General features: G+C 42.5%; 1 protein-coding gene across 6 annotated transcripts in view; it reads left to right on the top strand.

The window, feature by feature from the left end:
* The window catches only part of fhit (fragile histidine triad diadenosine triphosphatase), an 88,449-nt gene that overhangs the window by 28,634 nt on the left and 43,178 nt on the right, over positions 1 to 16,637 (top strand). For all 6 annotated transcript variants that reach the window (XM_088424160.1, XM_088424158.1, XM_088424156.1 and 3 more), the window contains exons 5-6: positions 2,776 to 2,921; positions 14,838 to 14,867. In XM_088424160.1, the coding sequence (XP_088280286.1) occupies positions 2,776 to 2,921; positions 14,838 to 14,867 (176 nt within the window). The remainder of the gene's footprint in view (positions 1 to 2,775; positions 2,922 to 14,837; positions 14,868 to 16,637) is intronic.

Below are 16,637 nucleotides of genomic sequence, written 5' to 3'. Positions count from 1 at the left end.
TGTTTGAAAATGTTTTAATGTGGTTTCTGTAGGAGGACAAACATGACACAAACATTTTTAACATTTTCCAATGCTGTAAAAATGTGTAAAATAAATATTACATTTCAACATTTCTGTCAACGAAGAATTATGTCATAGCCTGAGACACGCGTTTCTGTTAGCAGGTCGGGATGCTAGGCAAGTGGCTGTTGTAAACAAACCGGCAGCCATGAGCCATGTATCCCAAAGGGGAAAAGAGAAAAATAACGGAGGAGAACAAACGATTCAACATTTCTTGGACCGAATCATTTGCATTCGTTGCCAATGCAGAAGGATTGCCTGAATGTTTGCTCTGTAGCGAGAAGTTGTCAAATAACAAAAATAGCAATGTGGAACAACATTTTCAGGGAAGGCGTTCTACATTTACAGTCGAGTACCCAGTTGGCAATGAGAGAAAAAGTGCGATTGCATTACATCTGCAGAAATGAGAGGAACACAAAAATATATTTAAGAAGTGGATTGCATCTCCAACTAAACTACTGCTGCAAGTTTTTTTGCAATCCGGGAGATAATAAAACGTGGCAAACCGTTTACAGTTGGTGACTACATGGAGTCATTCATTAACATATCAGAACACCAATTTAAGGACTTCATAAACAAAACCGGGATAATACAAAAAAAGACACGCCTCTCTCCGCCAAGACAGTGAAGGAAAGAACGATTAAAATGGCAGGCAACAACGATCGACAAATCAAGGACATTCATTCAGCGCCAGCATACTCAATTGCCAGTGATGTGATCGATATTGAAGAGACTGCGTGTTTATGCAGGTACGTGGCTGATGTTTTATTTTTATAGATGCAGGCTACGTTTTATTGCACTCTATTGGCCAGATAAGGGCCACGTTATGCACGTTCCATTTTGTTTTTTAGAATCCTCATGAATAAAATCTTCTAAAATCCGCTTTATTTAATTTAATCAAAGCAATGAAACATAATTCATTAATATTGTAATTTAGTTAAACTTGAGGCGGCATCGCACAGAGTAGTCATGTGGTGTGTCAGGATGCACTGCAGGAAAAATAAACATTTAATCATGAGGCCTCACTATGTATTCGTAATTAACAATCATTTTGATAGTAGGCTAATATAGCTATTATAGATACATACAGCATGTGTTGCCTTCATTACAAGGCTTTTATTTTTTTGCGGCTCCAAACATATTTGTTTTTTTGGGTCCAATATGGCTTTTTCAACATTTTGGGTTGCCGACCCCTGTCCTTGTTAAACTAACCCTGGTCTCATTCAGAACACAGAAGTGTGATGTGTAAATAACAAAGGCATCTAATGCTGCTTACTTTATAGTAAAGTACAGTACTACGTATCTTATCTGACAGGTCTTCTTGAACATCCATGCATTCATCCATGCATTATAGCATTATGCATGTAGCCGCTTAGCCTCACTGTGTCGCTAGCTTGCTGATGCCTATCCCGGCTGTCTTTGAGCAGTAGGTGGGGGACACCCTGGACTGGTTGCCCGTCCCTCACAGGGCACACAGTGACAAACAACCATCCACACACCCAATCACACCTAAGGACAATTTTACAGCAGGGGAGTCAAACATACAGCTCCCGGGCTGGTTCTGGCCTGAACAGGATTAATCTGGCCCGCGAGATGATTTTGTAAAGGATAAAAATGTGATGATTTTTAATTTTTTTTAAATGGTAAATGGACTTTAACTTATAGCGCTTTTTTATCTTGGATACTCAAAGGGCTTTACCCTAACTAGTCATTTACTTCCTGATGACGTAGCATCAGGAGCAATTGGGAGTTCAATGTCTTGCTCAAGAACACTTCGACATGGTCTTGCTGGTCGGGGGATCGAACCCACAGCCTCTCAGCTGGGAGACGACCACTCTACCACTGAGCCAGTACTATTTTGGACTATATTAATAGAATAATACATCTGAAGTTGCTGTTTTAATGTTGTATAAATATGCACAGTGGGCCCGCAGTTTACAAGGATAATCCGTTCCGTGGTTGGTATCGTAACACAAATTCGCCGTATGGTGGGCAATCCAAACCTATGTTAATTTGCTAATGCATGCAAAACCCCAGGTAAAAACATCAAAATTGTATATACATATTAAAAAATTGTATTAAAATAGTACCGCAAGTGCTACATATATATAATAGACATGCATACAATTAAAAAACATAAATGACAAATATAGAAAGGATTTATTTACCTTTATGTGCCGAGCTTGTTATGGCTATATTCCATATTAGTAAGGGTAGCCTACTACTTTCTTCGTATTTCGTGATTATCTCCAGCTTCGTTTCCATATAAATCATCTTCTTACGTCTCTCTTTAACATCACTAGCAATCTTGAGACTCATGGATTCAAGTTTGTATTAAGCACTAAAATGCATAATGAGTAAGATATTGAAACTAGGTAACTTGGGTTCTTGTTTTTAGGTCATAGGCACTACAACATGGTCAAAGAGAGCTGAGGATCCAACCCACTACCTTCAGGTTGGGAAACGATCACCGGAGCCATTTTCTACACAAACTAGTTGAAAATCAGTTCATACATGTTAAAATGAACTAGTTAAGTTTGTAGTTGATCATTTGATTTGAAAATATTCAAAGTCCAAAAATGAACTGGATTGATTGATGATTTCTTCACTGTTTAGAATTCAAGAATTTCTTAGCGCTACCATTTTAAATACAAAATATTATCAGCAAGAGACTTTTTTCTGTAAATTCAAACTTCCTTGACATAACCCTTTCAGATGTATTGGTTTGCCCACTGAGGCAAGTGGAGCGTTTTCGGGATCTACAGCCGGATGAAGTGACAGATTTATTCTGCACCACCCAGAGAGTTGCCATGCTGGTGGAAAAGCACTTCGGTGCCACATCGCTCACCATTGCCATCCAGGTGAACAAAAATAAAAACATTTTTGTGTGACTAGGTAAAGACAAGCTATTACATCTCTTATTATCTCTTAGTAACATAAAACACAAATCTGTAATGAAACTGTTCATGTATTCCATCCATCCATCTTCTACCGCTGTCCTCCGGGGTCGGGTCGCGGGGGCAACAGCTTAAGCAAGGAAGCTCAGACTTCCCTCTCCCCGGCCACTTCATCCAGCTCTTCCGGAAGGAACCCCAGGCGCTCCCAGGCCACCCGAGAGTCATAGTCCCTCCAGCGTGTCCTGGGTCGTCCCCGGGGCCTCCTTCCAGTGTGACATGCCCGAAACACCTCACCAGGGAGGCGTCCGGGGGGGCATCCTAACCAGATTCCCGAACCATCTAAACTGGCTCCTCTCAACGCGGAGGAACAGCGGCCCGACCCGGAGTGGGCATTCCACCCTTTTCCGACTGAGGACCATGGTCTCAGATTTGGAGGTGCTGATCTTCATCCCAGCCGCTTCACACTTGGCTGCGAACCGCTCCAGTGAGAGTTGGAAGTCATGGCCTGAAGAAGCCAACAGCACCACATCATCCATAAAAAGCAAAGATGCAATGCTGAGGCTCCCAAACCAGACCCCCTCAACGCTTCGGCTGCGCCTAGAAATTCTGTCCATAAAGGTAATGACCAGAATCGGTGACAAAGGGCAGCCTTGACGGAGTCCAACCCTCACTGGAAACGAATTCGACTTACTGCCCATAATGCGGACCAAGCTCTGACATCGGTCTTACAGGGACCGAACAGCCCGTATCAGGGCGTCCGGTACCCCATACTCCCGAAGCACCCCCCCACAGAGATCCCTGAGTGACACGGTCGAACGGCTTCTCCAAATCTACAAAGCACATGTAGACTGGTTGGGCGAACTCCCATGCACCCTCGAGGACGCTGCCGAGGGTGTAGAGCTGGTCCACTGGTCCACTGTTCCACAGCCAGGACGAAAACCACACTGCTCCTCCTGAATCTGAGACTCGACTTCCTGACGGACCCTCCTGTCCAGCACCCCTGAATAGACCTTACCGGGGAGGCTGAGGAGTGTGATTCCTCTGTAGTTGGAAAACACCATCCGGTCCCCCTCCTTATAAAGGGGGACCACCACCCCAGTCTGCCAATCCAGGGACACTGTCCCAGATGTCCACGCGATGTTGCAGAGGCGTGTCAGCCAAGACAGTCCTACAGCAGATTGAGCCTGAGCTGGTGTGCGAGGCGGAGAAGTTCCGACTAGATATAGTCGGACTCGCCTCCACACACAGCTTGGGCTCTGGTACCAGTCCTCTCGGGAGGGGTTGGACTCTCTTCCACTCTGGAGTTGCCCACAGTGAGAAGCACAGAGCTGGTGTGGGCATTCTTGTTGCCCCCCAGCTCAGCGCCTGTATATTGGGATTTACCCCAGTGGACGAGAGGGTAGCCACCCTTTTTGGAGACCTTGGAGGGTGTGCTGGAGAGTGCTCCCTCTGGGGACTCCCTCGTTCTGTTGGGGGACTTCAATGCTCACGTGGGCAATGACAGTGAGACCTGGAGGGTCGTGATTGGGAGGAACACCCCCCTCCCCCCCCACCCCCCGATCTGAACCCGAGTGGTGTGTTGTTATTGGACTTCTGTAGGACTGAAATGATTTGAGTTCCAGATTGACATCTTCATTAATCCTTTGAGTTATGTCGATATTGTCTTCAATTGTAGATAAGTGACTTTGTTTGGTGAGTGTAATGGTTGTGAGACCACTTTACCTTGTATAATAGTCCAGCATGATAATCATTGATACCTGTTCAGCTCCTCAATGCTTCTTATCATCAGCACTTTTGCTTCCTCGGGTGTTCCATTGAGTTTAATGAATATCTTACAGTTTGAAGTCCAGGTTTGTTGATTTTTTTTCTGTTTCTTCAGGTAGCGTGCTTTTTTTGGTGATATCAGCGTTGCGCTTGGTCAGGTGCTCATTGATGCAAACATTGGATCTTCTCAGCTTTCTCCCTCGCTTCAGTAGTGCTATTTTGTGCTTTCGATTGGCAAACCGCACAATGACAGTGGATATGTCCAATATGCTTCAATATTGCCGCAGTCTAGCTGTATCCCCCTGGACCGTAGGAAAGTAGCCACCTGTTGCACCGTGGAGCTAACATTCAGCTCATCGGGCTCATCTCCCTCACCAGCGGCCAACGCCCGGGTGTACAATCGAGCTTTGACATTAAGTCCGGAGATGACAACTTCGTTGATTCTGGTGTACTGCTCCAGGTCGGCTACCCTATTTTCCAGCAAGGTGATTCTCTTGTGTTTTTCCTCATTCTGGATGCAGAGAGCTTTAACCTCCTCAACCAGTTTGAGAATACCTTTCTGCTGCATCCTGACAGCAGATACCTCTTCACTTAGGAAGTCCAATGCCTTTTTAATATCATCGACATCCTCCACCAATGAGAGGGGAGCGGCTGACATCTTTTTCATGCCCATGTTTGGAACACGTTAGCTAGTACGCTGGGTTTGTTGGGTGTGAATCCTGTTACTGCATGTCTTGAGCTGCGATAGGTTGCAGTGAGTAACGGCAATTTCTCGTCCCAGTTCTTTTGGGTTTGGTTTACGTAACACCGGATCATCTGCAAAAGAGTCCTGTTGAACAGTTCCACCTGTCCATTGGATGAGGGATCGTAAGGGGTGGTCCTGGTATTTGTAATCTGTAAGAGCTTGCACACATCCCGAAACAGCACACTCTCAAAATTGCGACCTTGATCAGTGGAGTTTCAAATCTGGTGATAAACTCATAGACTAACATCCTTGCAGTCGTTTCAGCACCTTGATCAGGGACAGGAAATGCTTCAACCCATCTTGTGAACTGATCAATTATGACAATGTACTTGTTACCAGAGCTGGACATGGGGAAAGGACCAAGAATGTCAAGATGTAAGCAGTCCATGGGTGCTCCAACTTGGTCATTCTGCATTTTGGCTCTTTTCGTTGGCCCTGTAGTTTTGCATGCACTGCTGTGTGAGCACCGCTGGACAAATAAATGCACATCTCCCTCCATGCCATACCAATGGTAATTTTGATGCACGCACCCCAGTGTTTTAGCTCCATCCAGGTGACCAGAGTGGGTTGTGGCATGAATGTAGGACATATTTCTGCATGGAAGTGGGAACTAGAAGTAGAAACGTTGGCTGTTGGTCTCCAATTCTCTCCCAAGAGTAATAAAGGATCCCTTCTTTCAGTGTGATTTGGCACCAACAGAGCCAGAACTTTCTTACTGCAGGGCTCTCAAACATCACTTCATCTCTGGTGGGTAGTGTCCCAGTTTCCTTCCATGTGTGAAGAGTGCCGAGGACAGGCTCTGCTCTCTGAAGTTTTGCTCGTTGCGCCGGACTAAGGGACTCGAGCCAGTTGACTTCAGGCCTCTCTACCGATGGTTGTTTTTTTTTTTCTGACAAAGAGTCATGACAATTGGCGTCACTTTGGGGCACAACATACCTTACTGCAAGTAGCACCACAGCATCAACATCACTCTCGAACTTTCCCCACTGTTCATGAATTTTTTGACAGTATGTGCATCCTTTCCATGGCAGGTCTGACAGGCTGATGCCAGCCTGGTAACAGTCACAATTGTCTACATTTTCTCTTGGCAACATTGACATGTCATCTGCATTTGCATGTTGTTTACCAACTCGATGCTCAATGTGGAAGTAATATTTGCTCAACTCCTCTATCCAGCGAGCCAGCTGTCCACCGGGGCATTTGAACCAGAAGAGCCAAGTAAGACTGCCATGATCAATTAGGATGAGGAACTTTCGACCCAGTAGGTAGTGGCGGAACTGACGTGTGAAACGGACAACAGCAAGTAGTTTACGATGAGTGACACAGTACCTCTGCTGAGCTGGTGTAAGGCTGTTGATGGCATAGGTTAAAACTCGCTCCTCTCCCCACTGGATTTGTGACAGGACAGCTCCGACACTGTTGTTTGAGGCATCCGTATCAAGAATGAAACTGCCTTCAGCACGAGGATAGCCCTTCACAGGCGCTGTGGTCAGTTTTTCTTTGAGCATTGTGAAAGCAACTTCATGTTCATCAGTCCACTGGAAGACAGTCCCCTTTTTGATAAGGTTATGTAAAGGGCTTGTGTCAGAGATATCTCAGAAAAGAAGACTAGGACAAGCCTAGCTGCTTAAACAGCAAAAAGAGTAATTCAGACCAGCCAAGATTGACTTTTCTATGCCGGGCATAGGGAAAAAAGCTTGGGCAAATGAACTCGTGGGTCTTCCAACGCTAATTTCAACCACCCAGCCGTCCCCCCCTGGCTTTTATTGAGCAATAGCATAGCAGATTACAAGACACAACAAAAGAGCCAGTCGGGCGCCACCGAGAGCTTGGGCCAAGGTCCCGGCTCACACTTTCGTGCGTCAACAGTGCTATCTAAGGACAGGGTCAAAATGAACTAGGATTGCATAAATGGATAACAATGAAATAAGCACATAATGATAACAACCTAATGTATGATTCCCTTCACAGCTTGTCAGCTCTGCAAAGTTTTGAACAAACTTACGATAGTAGTTGCACAGTCCAAGGAAAGCTTGCAGCTTGATGGGGGGGCTCCACTGCTATACATCTGTGATGAGGGCTGGGTTTGGTCTGATGCCTCCTCCACTGACAATATGGCCAAAGAAAAGAACTTCCTCTTGTAGCAGGTGGCGTTTGGATGGCTTTATTTTCAGTCCATGATTTTTGAACTTAGGAAATACCTGCTCAAGCTGATCTAAGCTTTGGGCCACACTGTTGCCGGTCACGATGACATTATCCAGGTCGATAAGAAGGGTTCCCCACTGAAGTCTTCTGAGGACAAGCTACATTGCTCTTTGAAATTGACTTGGTGCATTACATAGTCCAAATGCCATTCTGGTGAAGACCCCTTGTAAAGACCCCATTTGGTGATGAATGCTGTCTTGTCACGGTCTCTGCTATCCACTGCAATATGCCATTAGCCAGATTGAAGGTCAAGGGTCGAGAACATGTTAGCTTCACCAACAACATCCAGGCATTCTTCAATGTGTGGCAATGGATATGCATCTTTGACACTTAGGCTGTTCAATATACGGTAGTCAACGCACCACCTCACCCCTCCATCTTTTTTGTGGACCGGGACGACTGGGTAGGCCCATTCTGATGCTCATGGTGTGATCACACCTGTTTCCAACATGGCTTTAAGGTCTGCTTCCTCTTCCTCTTGGAACCCAAGAGGTGTTCTTCTCACTGGTTGGCGCACAGACTTAGCAGACCCATTGTCAATCTTAATGTGTAACGGCAGACATGTAACCTAGGTCAGCATCATTCTTGGCAAAGATTGATTGGTAGTTAAGCAGCAGTTGAGTGAACCGTTGTTTCTGCTCTTCACTGAGAACTTCGCTCGTAGCAGCGATGAGGCTTTGAAGATGGTCAGGGATGTCAGGGGATGTTGCTACTCTTCCCACCACCAATGATGGTGGACTACATGGCAGGTTTCTGCAATTTGCTCAGGCACAAATGAGTTTTCAGGGCAAGCTTCAACAAGGATACCAAGGCAGACTCCTTTTGATAAGGCTATCCTTTTATTTGAAAAATTGCACACCCTGACACCCTTTTTCTCATATTGACAAGAAGACTCCCAGATGTTACATTATCCGTGATGTTTAACGGCTCCAGCGCAGCTGTTACCCCTAGTTTTCGGTCCTCTATCTCACTCCAAACGATGCATTCAGTTGAAGTGGGATGGTCATTGCTTGTCCCAGTGTTACTCTTGCCACACTGTAGTCTGATTCATCATCTCTCCCCATCTTTGATGGTCCAAGTTCATCTCCAATGAAGACTTTGCCACGGCCATAGACAAGAACATCATGAGCTTTCATTCAATCCAGCCCCGAAATATCATGGTCCATTATGGGAGCTACATGCGCTTCCTGGGCAATAGTCATGGATCAAATTTGAAAGGTCACCTTGAGTCCATGTTTAGCTTTCATGCCATCTCCAACTCCTGCATTCAGTAGATAGGTCTCATTTAGATCAGTTGGTGCAGTGTTGTCTTTAAGGATACGCTGGTACATTTCCTCTGAGATCTTAGTGGTTTGCGCGACAGTGTCCACAACAGCCTGAGTTGGAATGCCATTTATAGTTAGAGGAATTTGTAGACTCACTTATCTTTTTGGTGCAGTCAATCTGCCGGCCTTGTAACTGGTGATCGGAGTCCACAACGGAGTTGTGCCACCCCCTGTCTGACTGCAGCAGGAAATCTGGATGCTTGTCGCCATTGTTACATACAGCTACTGGTCTGGTTGGTGTAACACAGTCTTTTCTGAAGTGTCCTGTGTCTCCACACTTGAAACATGGGCCAGCTACCACACGATTTGGGCTGGGTATTTGCGAACCTCCTCTGCTTTGTTGCAACTGCTAGTAGTTTTGCTTTTATTCTGGACCTTGGCTCTGGGTTGGTTTGGGCTGTTGGTGTCCTGCAATTAGAGACAGGAAATTCCCAACTTGCTGCTGCAGTCTCTTGAATTTGTTAGCAATTTTTTTAGCATTTCACCGCATCCATTAGCGTAACAAACTGGTCAGCAAGTGACATACTGGGGTGTCTGAACCCTGCAGGATAATGCAGCAGTATCCTCAAGCATGTCTTCATCAACCCATGCGATGCGCCTGGTTCGGTTCCTTAGCTCAAGTTTTGCAGCCCACCGTGGATTTGAAGTTATGTTCTTGGGCAGCCACTAACGTTTGAGCGTCAACAAGAGAGCCCGGCTCAGGGTACATGACTTCATAGGCCACCTTTTGGTTCCATAAGCCCTTGAGAAAAGCATCGGTTTCCAGCTGTTCCTGAAGCTGGAGATCAACTCCTGGATAGGCAAGTGTGACAATGCGTCTCACCTCCTCAGCAAAAGTAACACAATCTCTTGGCCTTGTTGGTCTATGAATAGGTGCGCTTGGTTCAAATGAATGACTTTCCATCATAGACTGCATTGGATTGTCTTCCCCACCTTGTGCAGTAGCAAGTAATGCTGCGGTCTGTGGTGCCGTTGATTGTCCTGTTATCTGCGAAAGGACACGGGCAAACATAATTTGAAGGTGTCTTACTTGTTGGTTCTGAGTTTCCAACAGAGTATGCTGCCATTGTAGAGCTATATCCGCCTCTGCTTGGCTTGCTGTTGCACCTTATAATTCCTCCGTCATTTTCGCTCTGTTTTATTGCTAATTATTTTCACTTCGTCGCTACTTCTGGTTGTGCTCTTATTGTAAAGGGGCGGACCGGATCTTGTGCGCAGCGATGCTGCGGCAACTTGACTAGATTTCCTCCACTTTCCACATTCAATGAGACGAACAGCAACACGTGTCGTAGCTCGACTTCCAGAGAGACAGAGAGAAAAACAGTCTTCAATTATACGTATATGGACTAAGTTTGTAGGAAAATCCCACTTCTGACACCAGTTGTCGTGCTGTTATCTTCCATATGTGATGGCAAAGCGTGGGTGGACAGAGTCGCACGACAAAAGTTCCTTCTTCATGCACTTTACTTGCCTCCAATATGCACATGGGTTACCATCACAAGTGAACGTTCTTTTAGTTACACTCTGCGTTTTTCTTGGCCTCTAGCTAGGGCACAAACAGCGTTTTAGCAGTATCCATGCAGTGAGCTGTGAGTACCATACAACAACAAGAGAACAACAACTTGTCTCGCGATGACAACCGTTAATTTGGTACAAATGTTGCATTCAATGACCTAACTTGGCTCGGAAAACCAAAACAAGAAATTGGCACATAACTATATGTCATCAACATCTTAACTGCCTTACATTATTTTAGCCAGAAATTTGAAGTCATAATTAGCATTTCGGGGGCCACATAAAATGATTTGTCGGGCTGGATCAGGCCCCTGGGCGTTGAGTGTGACGCTTGTGCTCTAAACCAACCAGCAGCTGAGCTATTGATTAATTATTGATAAATAATCATTAAAACAGTTTAAAAGTTATGCAACTTGAATCATTTAAAAAAAAAAGGATTTTGCATGATTGGGAGGCTGCGATTAATGTGTGTAGTGATTAGTAGCGTGTAGCTGCCTGAGGAAGCTATCAACATTATCCGTCTCGCATAAAGGATGGCTTGTTTTATTATTTATAAATATTTTTGCCAATGTAGCTCGTAGTCCATGTTATGATGGAGGCACAAAACCATCATTGGTGGTCAGACAACGTTTTCCCTGAGAGGGATTGATCGGTAAAGTCCAAATCTGCCACTGTTTTTTCCAACTTTACTTAAGTGCAATTAAGTGCCTGTACTGCCTAAAAAAAAAAGCTTGTACACCACTCTCAGAACTCACAACTAGCATTGTTAAAATCAGCATGTGGTACAAAACAGAATCAGTAGTCAGCTTTCCACCATTCACTGACCTGTATAAGTAATATCTATACAGTGGAACTCCTCCCCAGGAAATTGTGTCAGCAGCCAGAAATTTTTCACAACAGGGGTCATTTTACTATGGCATGTATATGTCTTGGACATAAAAAAAAACAAAACAAAAAAAAAACATGTACGGTATATATGTACTCTTTATTCCAATGGTATAATAATATGAACATAAATTTGTACAATAATTAGCTTTTGTTTAAATTTACTTTTCCTCTTTTTTTTTTTTACTTTTAAATAGTCATTTATGTTCTTTTGTTTTCCAAAACTTCCTTTTTTCTTCTTGAATTAAGTCTATGAGTCTTTGTGCTGCACTCAGCTATTCTTCATTTTCTCTGACTTTAGCATCTTCAGAAAGTGCTGTGATACTATGTTAACTGTTTCAAAGACTTGGGCTGGCCTTTTATCATCAGTACGCTCTTCCTCTTTTGTGACATCATCAGACTCTCCACATTACTAACTGTGTGTAGCAATGTCACTGTTTATCTGTAGCAAGTCTTCTGGTGTACTCTCGTGTGCTACTTTTTTTCAGGCTCTGCAGATCATCATTGCAGAACGTGGCTATGTTGAGATCCTCCTCCTCGTGTTGCTCGGCTTGCTTCACTTGAAAAGCCACATTTCTTGAAACTGTTTTGGATTGTAGAGTTTTCCAAAGTTTTCCATGCTAGGGTTAGCCAATGAATTGCCTCAAAAATGGTGATTCATTTTGCTCAGAGGCGTTCTGAGCTACATCCATCTCACTTATGATGTGACACAGCATTCTAAATTTACCATTTACCAAATAAAAAATATAGAAATGATTTATTTACCTTTGAATGGCGCTTGTTATGCTCATATTCCCTAGGAAGGGTAGTTTAGGCTAGGCTAGCTCCGTATTTCTTGATTGTCTCCAGCTTCATTTCCATATAAATCATCATCATCTTACTTTTCTCTTTAACATCACTAGCAATCTTGGGACCCATGGTCAACCCATTCAAGTTTGAATTAAGCAGTAAAATGCACTATAATTATGTTTTTGTAACTACTCACGATAAAACAAAGCTTTACCATTCCGCCATTTTGAAACGAGTGATGCCGACCAATAGCAGAAGAGCATCTCCGTGAGGAGACGCAGACCCATAGCAGACCAGCATTGTAGTGACACGTTGCATGGAGGCATTTACGGCAACAGAAAATAAGTGCAATTACCTAAAAACACCTGCAGATGGAGACAAAACAACACAAATACAGACAAACCCCTAGGGTCATGACAGTTGTTTTGTCACAAAGCGGGGAAAATACCTTAAAGAGGGTACGAAAAAACTCCGTATTCCGCATCTCAACATGAAAAAAACGTAAGCCAGGGACGCTGTAACTCGGGGTCCACTGTATGTCTAATCTGTTAACATTTCACTAGACCCCAAGATTTTTTCATTTTTAGGCTTTAAGATACAATATATGTAGTGTAGATTTTTCTGTCTGAAGAACTAAATAAATATTAAGCACATTCACTACCGGATTTGTTCAAATGGATTTGTGACTTATTTGTCTGTTAATGGCAATTAATAAATTAAAAACATTTGTCATCCGTTTAATTCAGTGGGCTAATTGTATCAAACGTGTCAATTCAACCTATACTAAATCAAGATTTTATATCTTGCTTCATTCATGTGTGCTAAGTCTAACAGTATGTAATAGAAAGTAAACTCAGAGCCATCTCTGAAACCTATAACTGACAAACACACAAGTTCCCACTTCAGATTGAAAGACCTTTTTTTGCATAACAGGTGACATATATGTTAATATGAAAATAGCACCTTGCATGAATTGCGGCCTTCTTGGAAAAATTGTTTCACAGGTTGGCAAGAGAACGAAAAAAAAAGGGGTGGGGGGGGGTCAACCTTTCCTTTGATGTCACATTCTTTTAATCTTCGATCAGAAAACAATAAATCACGAGAACCCACTTTTTTCAGACACCACAGTAAAGTATTATTCTCCGCTTTCTCTTGTACATGTGTTTAAGCCGCAGTTTTTTTTTTCAGCAAATGTTGAGTCATTGTCTTTCCCTTGCTGTCGGATGTCACCTGTCCCCTCTGTCCAAGTTCCCCTGGCCTACCTGTTATTGCCTTCCTGCCCCTTTCTCAGTTTATTTATTTATTTATTAAACCGTCATTTTTTTAAGCCACACATTTTTCAGTCTCCTGCATCTTCTGAGTCCCCCTCCTCCCTTCGCCTGCCCATACGTAACATGATCAATGCGGGGACAAATATTAACATATCCAAAGCACTGTATTTGTTTATTCACTCACTGACATGTAATGATCATTATAGTCAAATTTAAGTAGTCTAAGCATTGTTATTTTCAAATAAGTTATAATGTTAGACAAACTTTACAATTTTATAAATATATATATATATATATATATATATATATATATATATATATATATATATATATATATATATATATATATATATATATATGTTTTTTTTAACTGTGTATCCAAATGTTTTTGTGTTTGAGATTCATGCACCCTATTCAGTATTAACATCAACAAAATCAGCCTTTAATGTTCCTACTTCCCAAAAAGTGGAGTAATTAACATAATAACCGCACACACACACACACACACACACTTTTGTGCAGACGTAGTTGTGAGGACATTCACTGACATCATGCAATTGCTAGCGCCTTCTTAAACCTATTAACCTATCTCTCACCCTAACCTCAACCCTAACCCAATTCAAACCTATACTCTGAGAGCAAATCTTGACCCTCAAAAAGAGCCCTGAATAAGTGAGGACCGGCCTAAATGTCGTCACTTCTCCAAAATGAGCTCACTATGGTAGTAGAAAGCCTTGTAAAGGAACACACACACACACACCCCAAGTGTCTCTACCAAGGACATTCTCAGCTGGGCGCGACTTCTGACACTAATTAACTAATATCCAGTGTTGTACCAGAATGAATTAAATCATTGAAAGTTCATAATATTGTTCAAAATTCTGGGCAAACATGAACTGAACATAGTGCACTTTTGCTCAGTGAATGTTTCTGTGAACCAGATAATTCTTGGGCCAATTAACGGTTTTTGAGCTGAAGTACATTTTTGTTTGAGTGCCAGTTTTTTTGTTACTTTACAAGAAAAAAAACCAATGTAAACAAGCCTTGTTTTGCTCGCCTGGCCACCAACAATCATTCTATCACTTGCCATATGCATCATCCAAATGCAATGTGTGCTTGCAGGGGGAAAAACAGCATGACACACATTTTTTTGCTGGTCCGACAGCTGTCCCATAGTTCACAGTAAAGAACCGTTCAAGGACTTAATTTGGGCATGAACATAATTTCGCTGCCCAATCCACAAACAGTAAAGTTGTTAGACTCAATTTGACATCATATTCCGTTTAAAATGTTTGAAAAAAAGGAATTATGATGGAAGCCTACTTTTAACCACTCCCAAATGTCTAAATGTATTCTAATTGCCTGTTTCTGTATTCATTAGGATGGCCCTGAAGCTGGACAAACTGTGAAGGTGAGACTGACAAAATCATCACCTTTTGAATATGTCATGTAAAAAAAAAAAAAAAAAACCTTCATGCGCAAACTCACTAATGCTTCATTGAGTCGTTCTGACTAAATCCAGTGGGATCTACAGTACTTTGATTATATTAGGAACATACAGTCACAGCTACCATAAGTGCCACCGAGCACAAAGGTCACCTAGAGCTGCAAGCAGCTATAAAAGGCGCTCGCAGACCTGTGCACGTTGGGGTATGATCAGGTCGGGGTATGAGCAAGTCGGAGTATGAATGTGTTTGGGTAAATGCACATTGGGTTAAGTGATCATTTTAAGGCAATTTTTTAGAAAATGTGCAGATTTTATTAGATTTGATCAACAGGCTCATTGAAGTAAAAAGAAAACGCAATAAGGATGCTGTATTTTTTGTTCCACGTGGTGGCGTTAGCACTACGATGAAAAATGAGTTCGTAGATGACTTCAGTACAGGACTCTTATCAAATATGTGAAATTTAGAGAAGGTGGGATTATCCGGGGTGAGTTACAGCAGTTTGTATTGTTACAGTTGTGTGACTTTGCACTGCCGTTTAGGCCACGCCCATTATCAAAATATCGTACTATTTGGTCGAGGGCAATGGGCGTGTTTAATGGCTTTTCAGACAACATTTAAGCGATATCACTTCAAGGGGCGAAGCAGAGTACATAGAAACGGTAAGGAATTGCTATATTTTTTGCCTCCACCAGGTGGCGCTCGCACTTTGATAAAAATGTGCAAGTAGGTGTGTTTCACATTGGACTCCCATCCCATATAAGAAATTTTGAAAAGATCAGATCATCTAGGTCCATTTACAGCAAGTTTTATTATTTTGGTGAGACATTGGACTTTGAGGTGGCATACAGACAACACCCTATATTGAAAAGTCGTTAAAGTTGAGAACCATCATGTTCCAATGTCTCAAAGCTTTTAAGACCTTTTTTCCGTTAATTGACTCAAACAGGCATTGCACAGCACACGAAAGTATAAAAAATAGGATTTTTGTCAGCCACTAGGTGGCGCTGTATCTATATTAGTAGTTTCTCACATAGCTGTATGAAAGTCATGATTCTTAATGTCTCTGCAAAGTTTAAGATGATTTAAAGCTGTTACAGCTGAGTTATTAAGGTTTTTGTCACTCTTGGCGAAGACAATATTAATCATTATTTAAAACTCCGCCCCCATCTTTTATGTTATGGGATCTTCATGATTTTTGAAATATTTGTGCCCCTAAATCTGATAATGGTCCTTGCCAAAGTTGAAGTTAATCAGGTGAACCATTTAACCCTTAGATTGCACTAGTGCCTGAATCCTACGCTCTTCCAAAAGTGGGTCCACAATGACCCATATTAGAATCAGTGCATTTTTATGCAATTTTTGCTATTTGGGTGAAGAATAATCAACTTGCATAATATTTAGCGTCATATTTAGGACCACACAAAAATGATTTCGTGTTTGAAGTATCTTTATTTTTAACTTTTTAAAATGTTTGAAAAAGAAAACTACCAACAATAGCAATAAAAAAATGTGAACATCCATTGTGTGTGTGTGTGTGTGTTTGTGTGTGTGTGTGTGTGCATGCGTGTGTGTGTGTGTGTATGTATATGTGTAACTGTCCAATCATTGACAGTTCCTCTCTCTTTTCCCTTTTTTGCTCTCTTGTCTCATCACTGTATGCAGTTCAGACAAATTACCTGTTTCTGGTTCTGATCATTGCACAAAGGTACATTGCATTTCCCACACCTATTGTT

Source organism: Hippichthys cyanospilos, chromosome 9 (assembly GCF_059441005.1).
Source record: "Hippichthys cyanospilos isolate Australia breed blue-spotted pipefish chromosome 9, RoL_Hcya_1.0, whole genome shotgun sequence".
Lineage (NCBI taxonomy): Eukaryota > Metazoa > Chordata > Actinopteri > Syngnathiformes > Syngnathidae > Hippichthys > Hippichthys cyanospilos.
The sequence above is the reverse complement of the archived record's forward strand: the minus strand, read 5'-3'. Positions and strand labels throughout refer to the sequence as shown.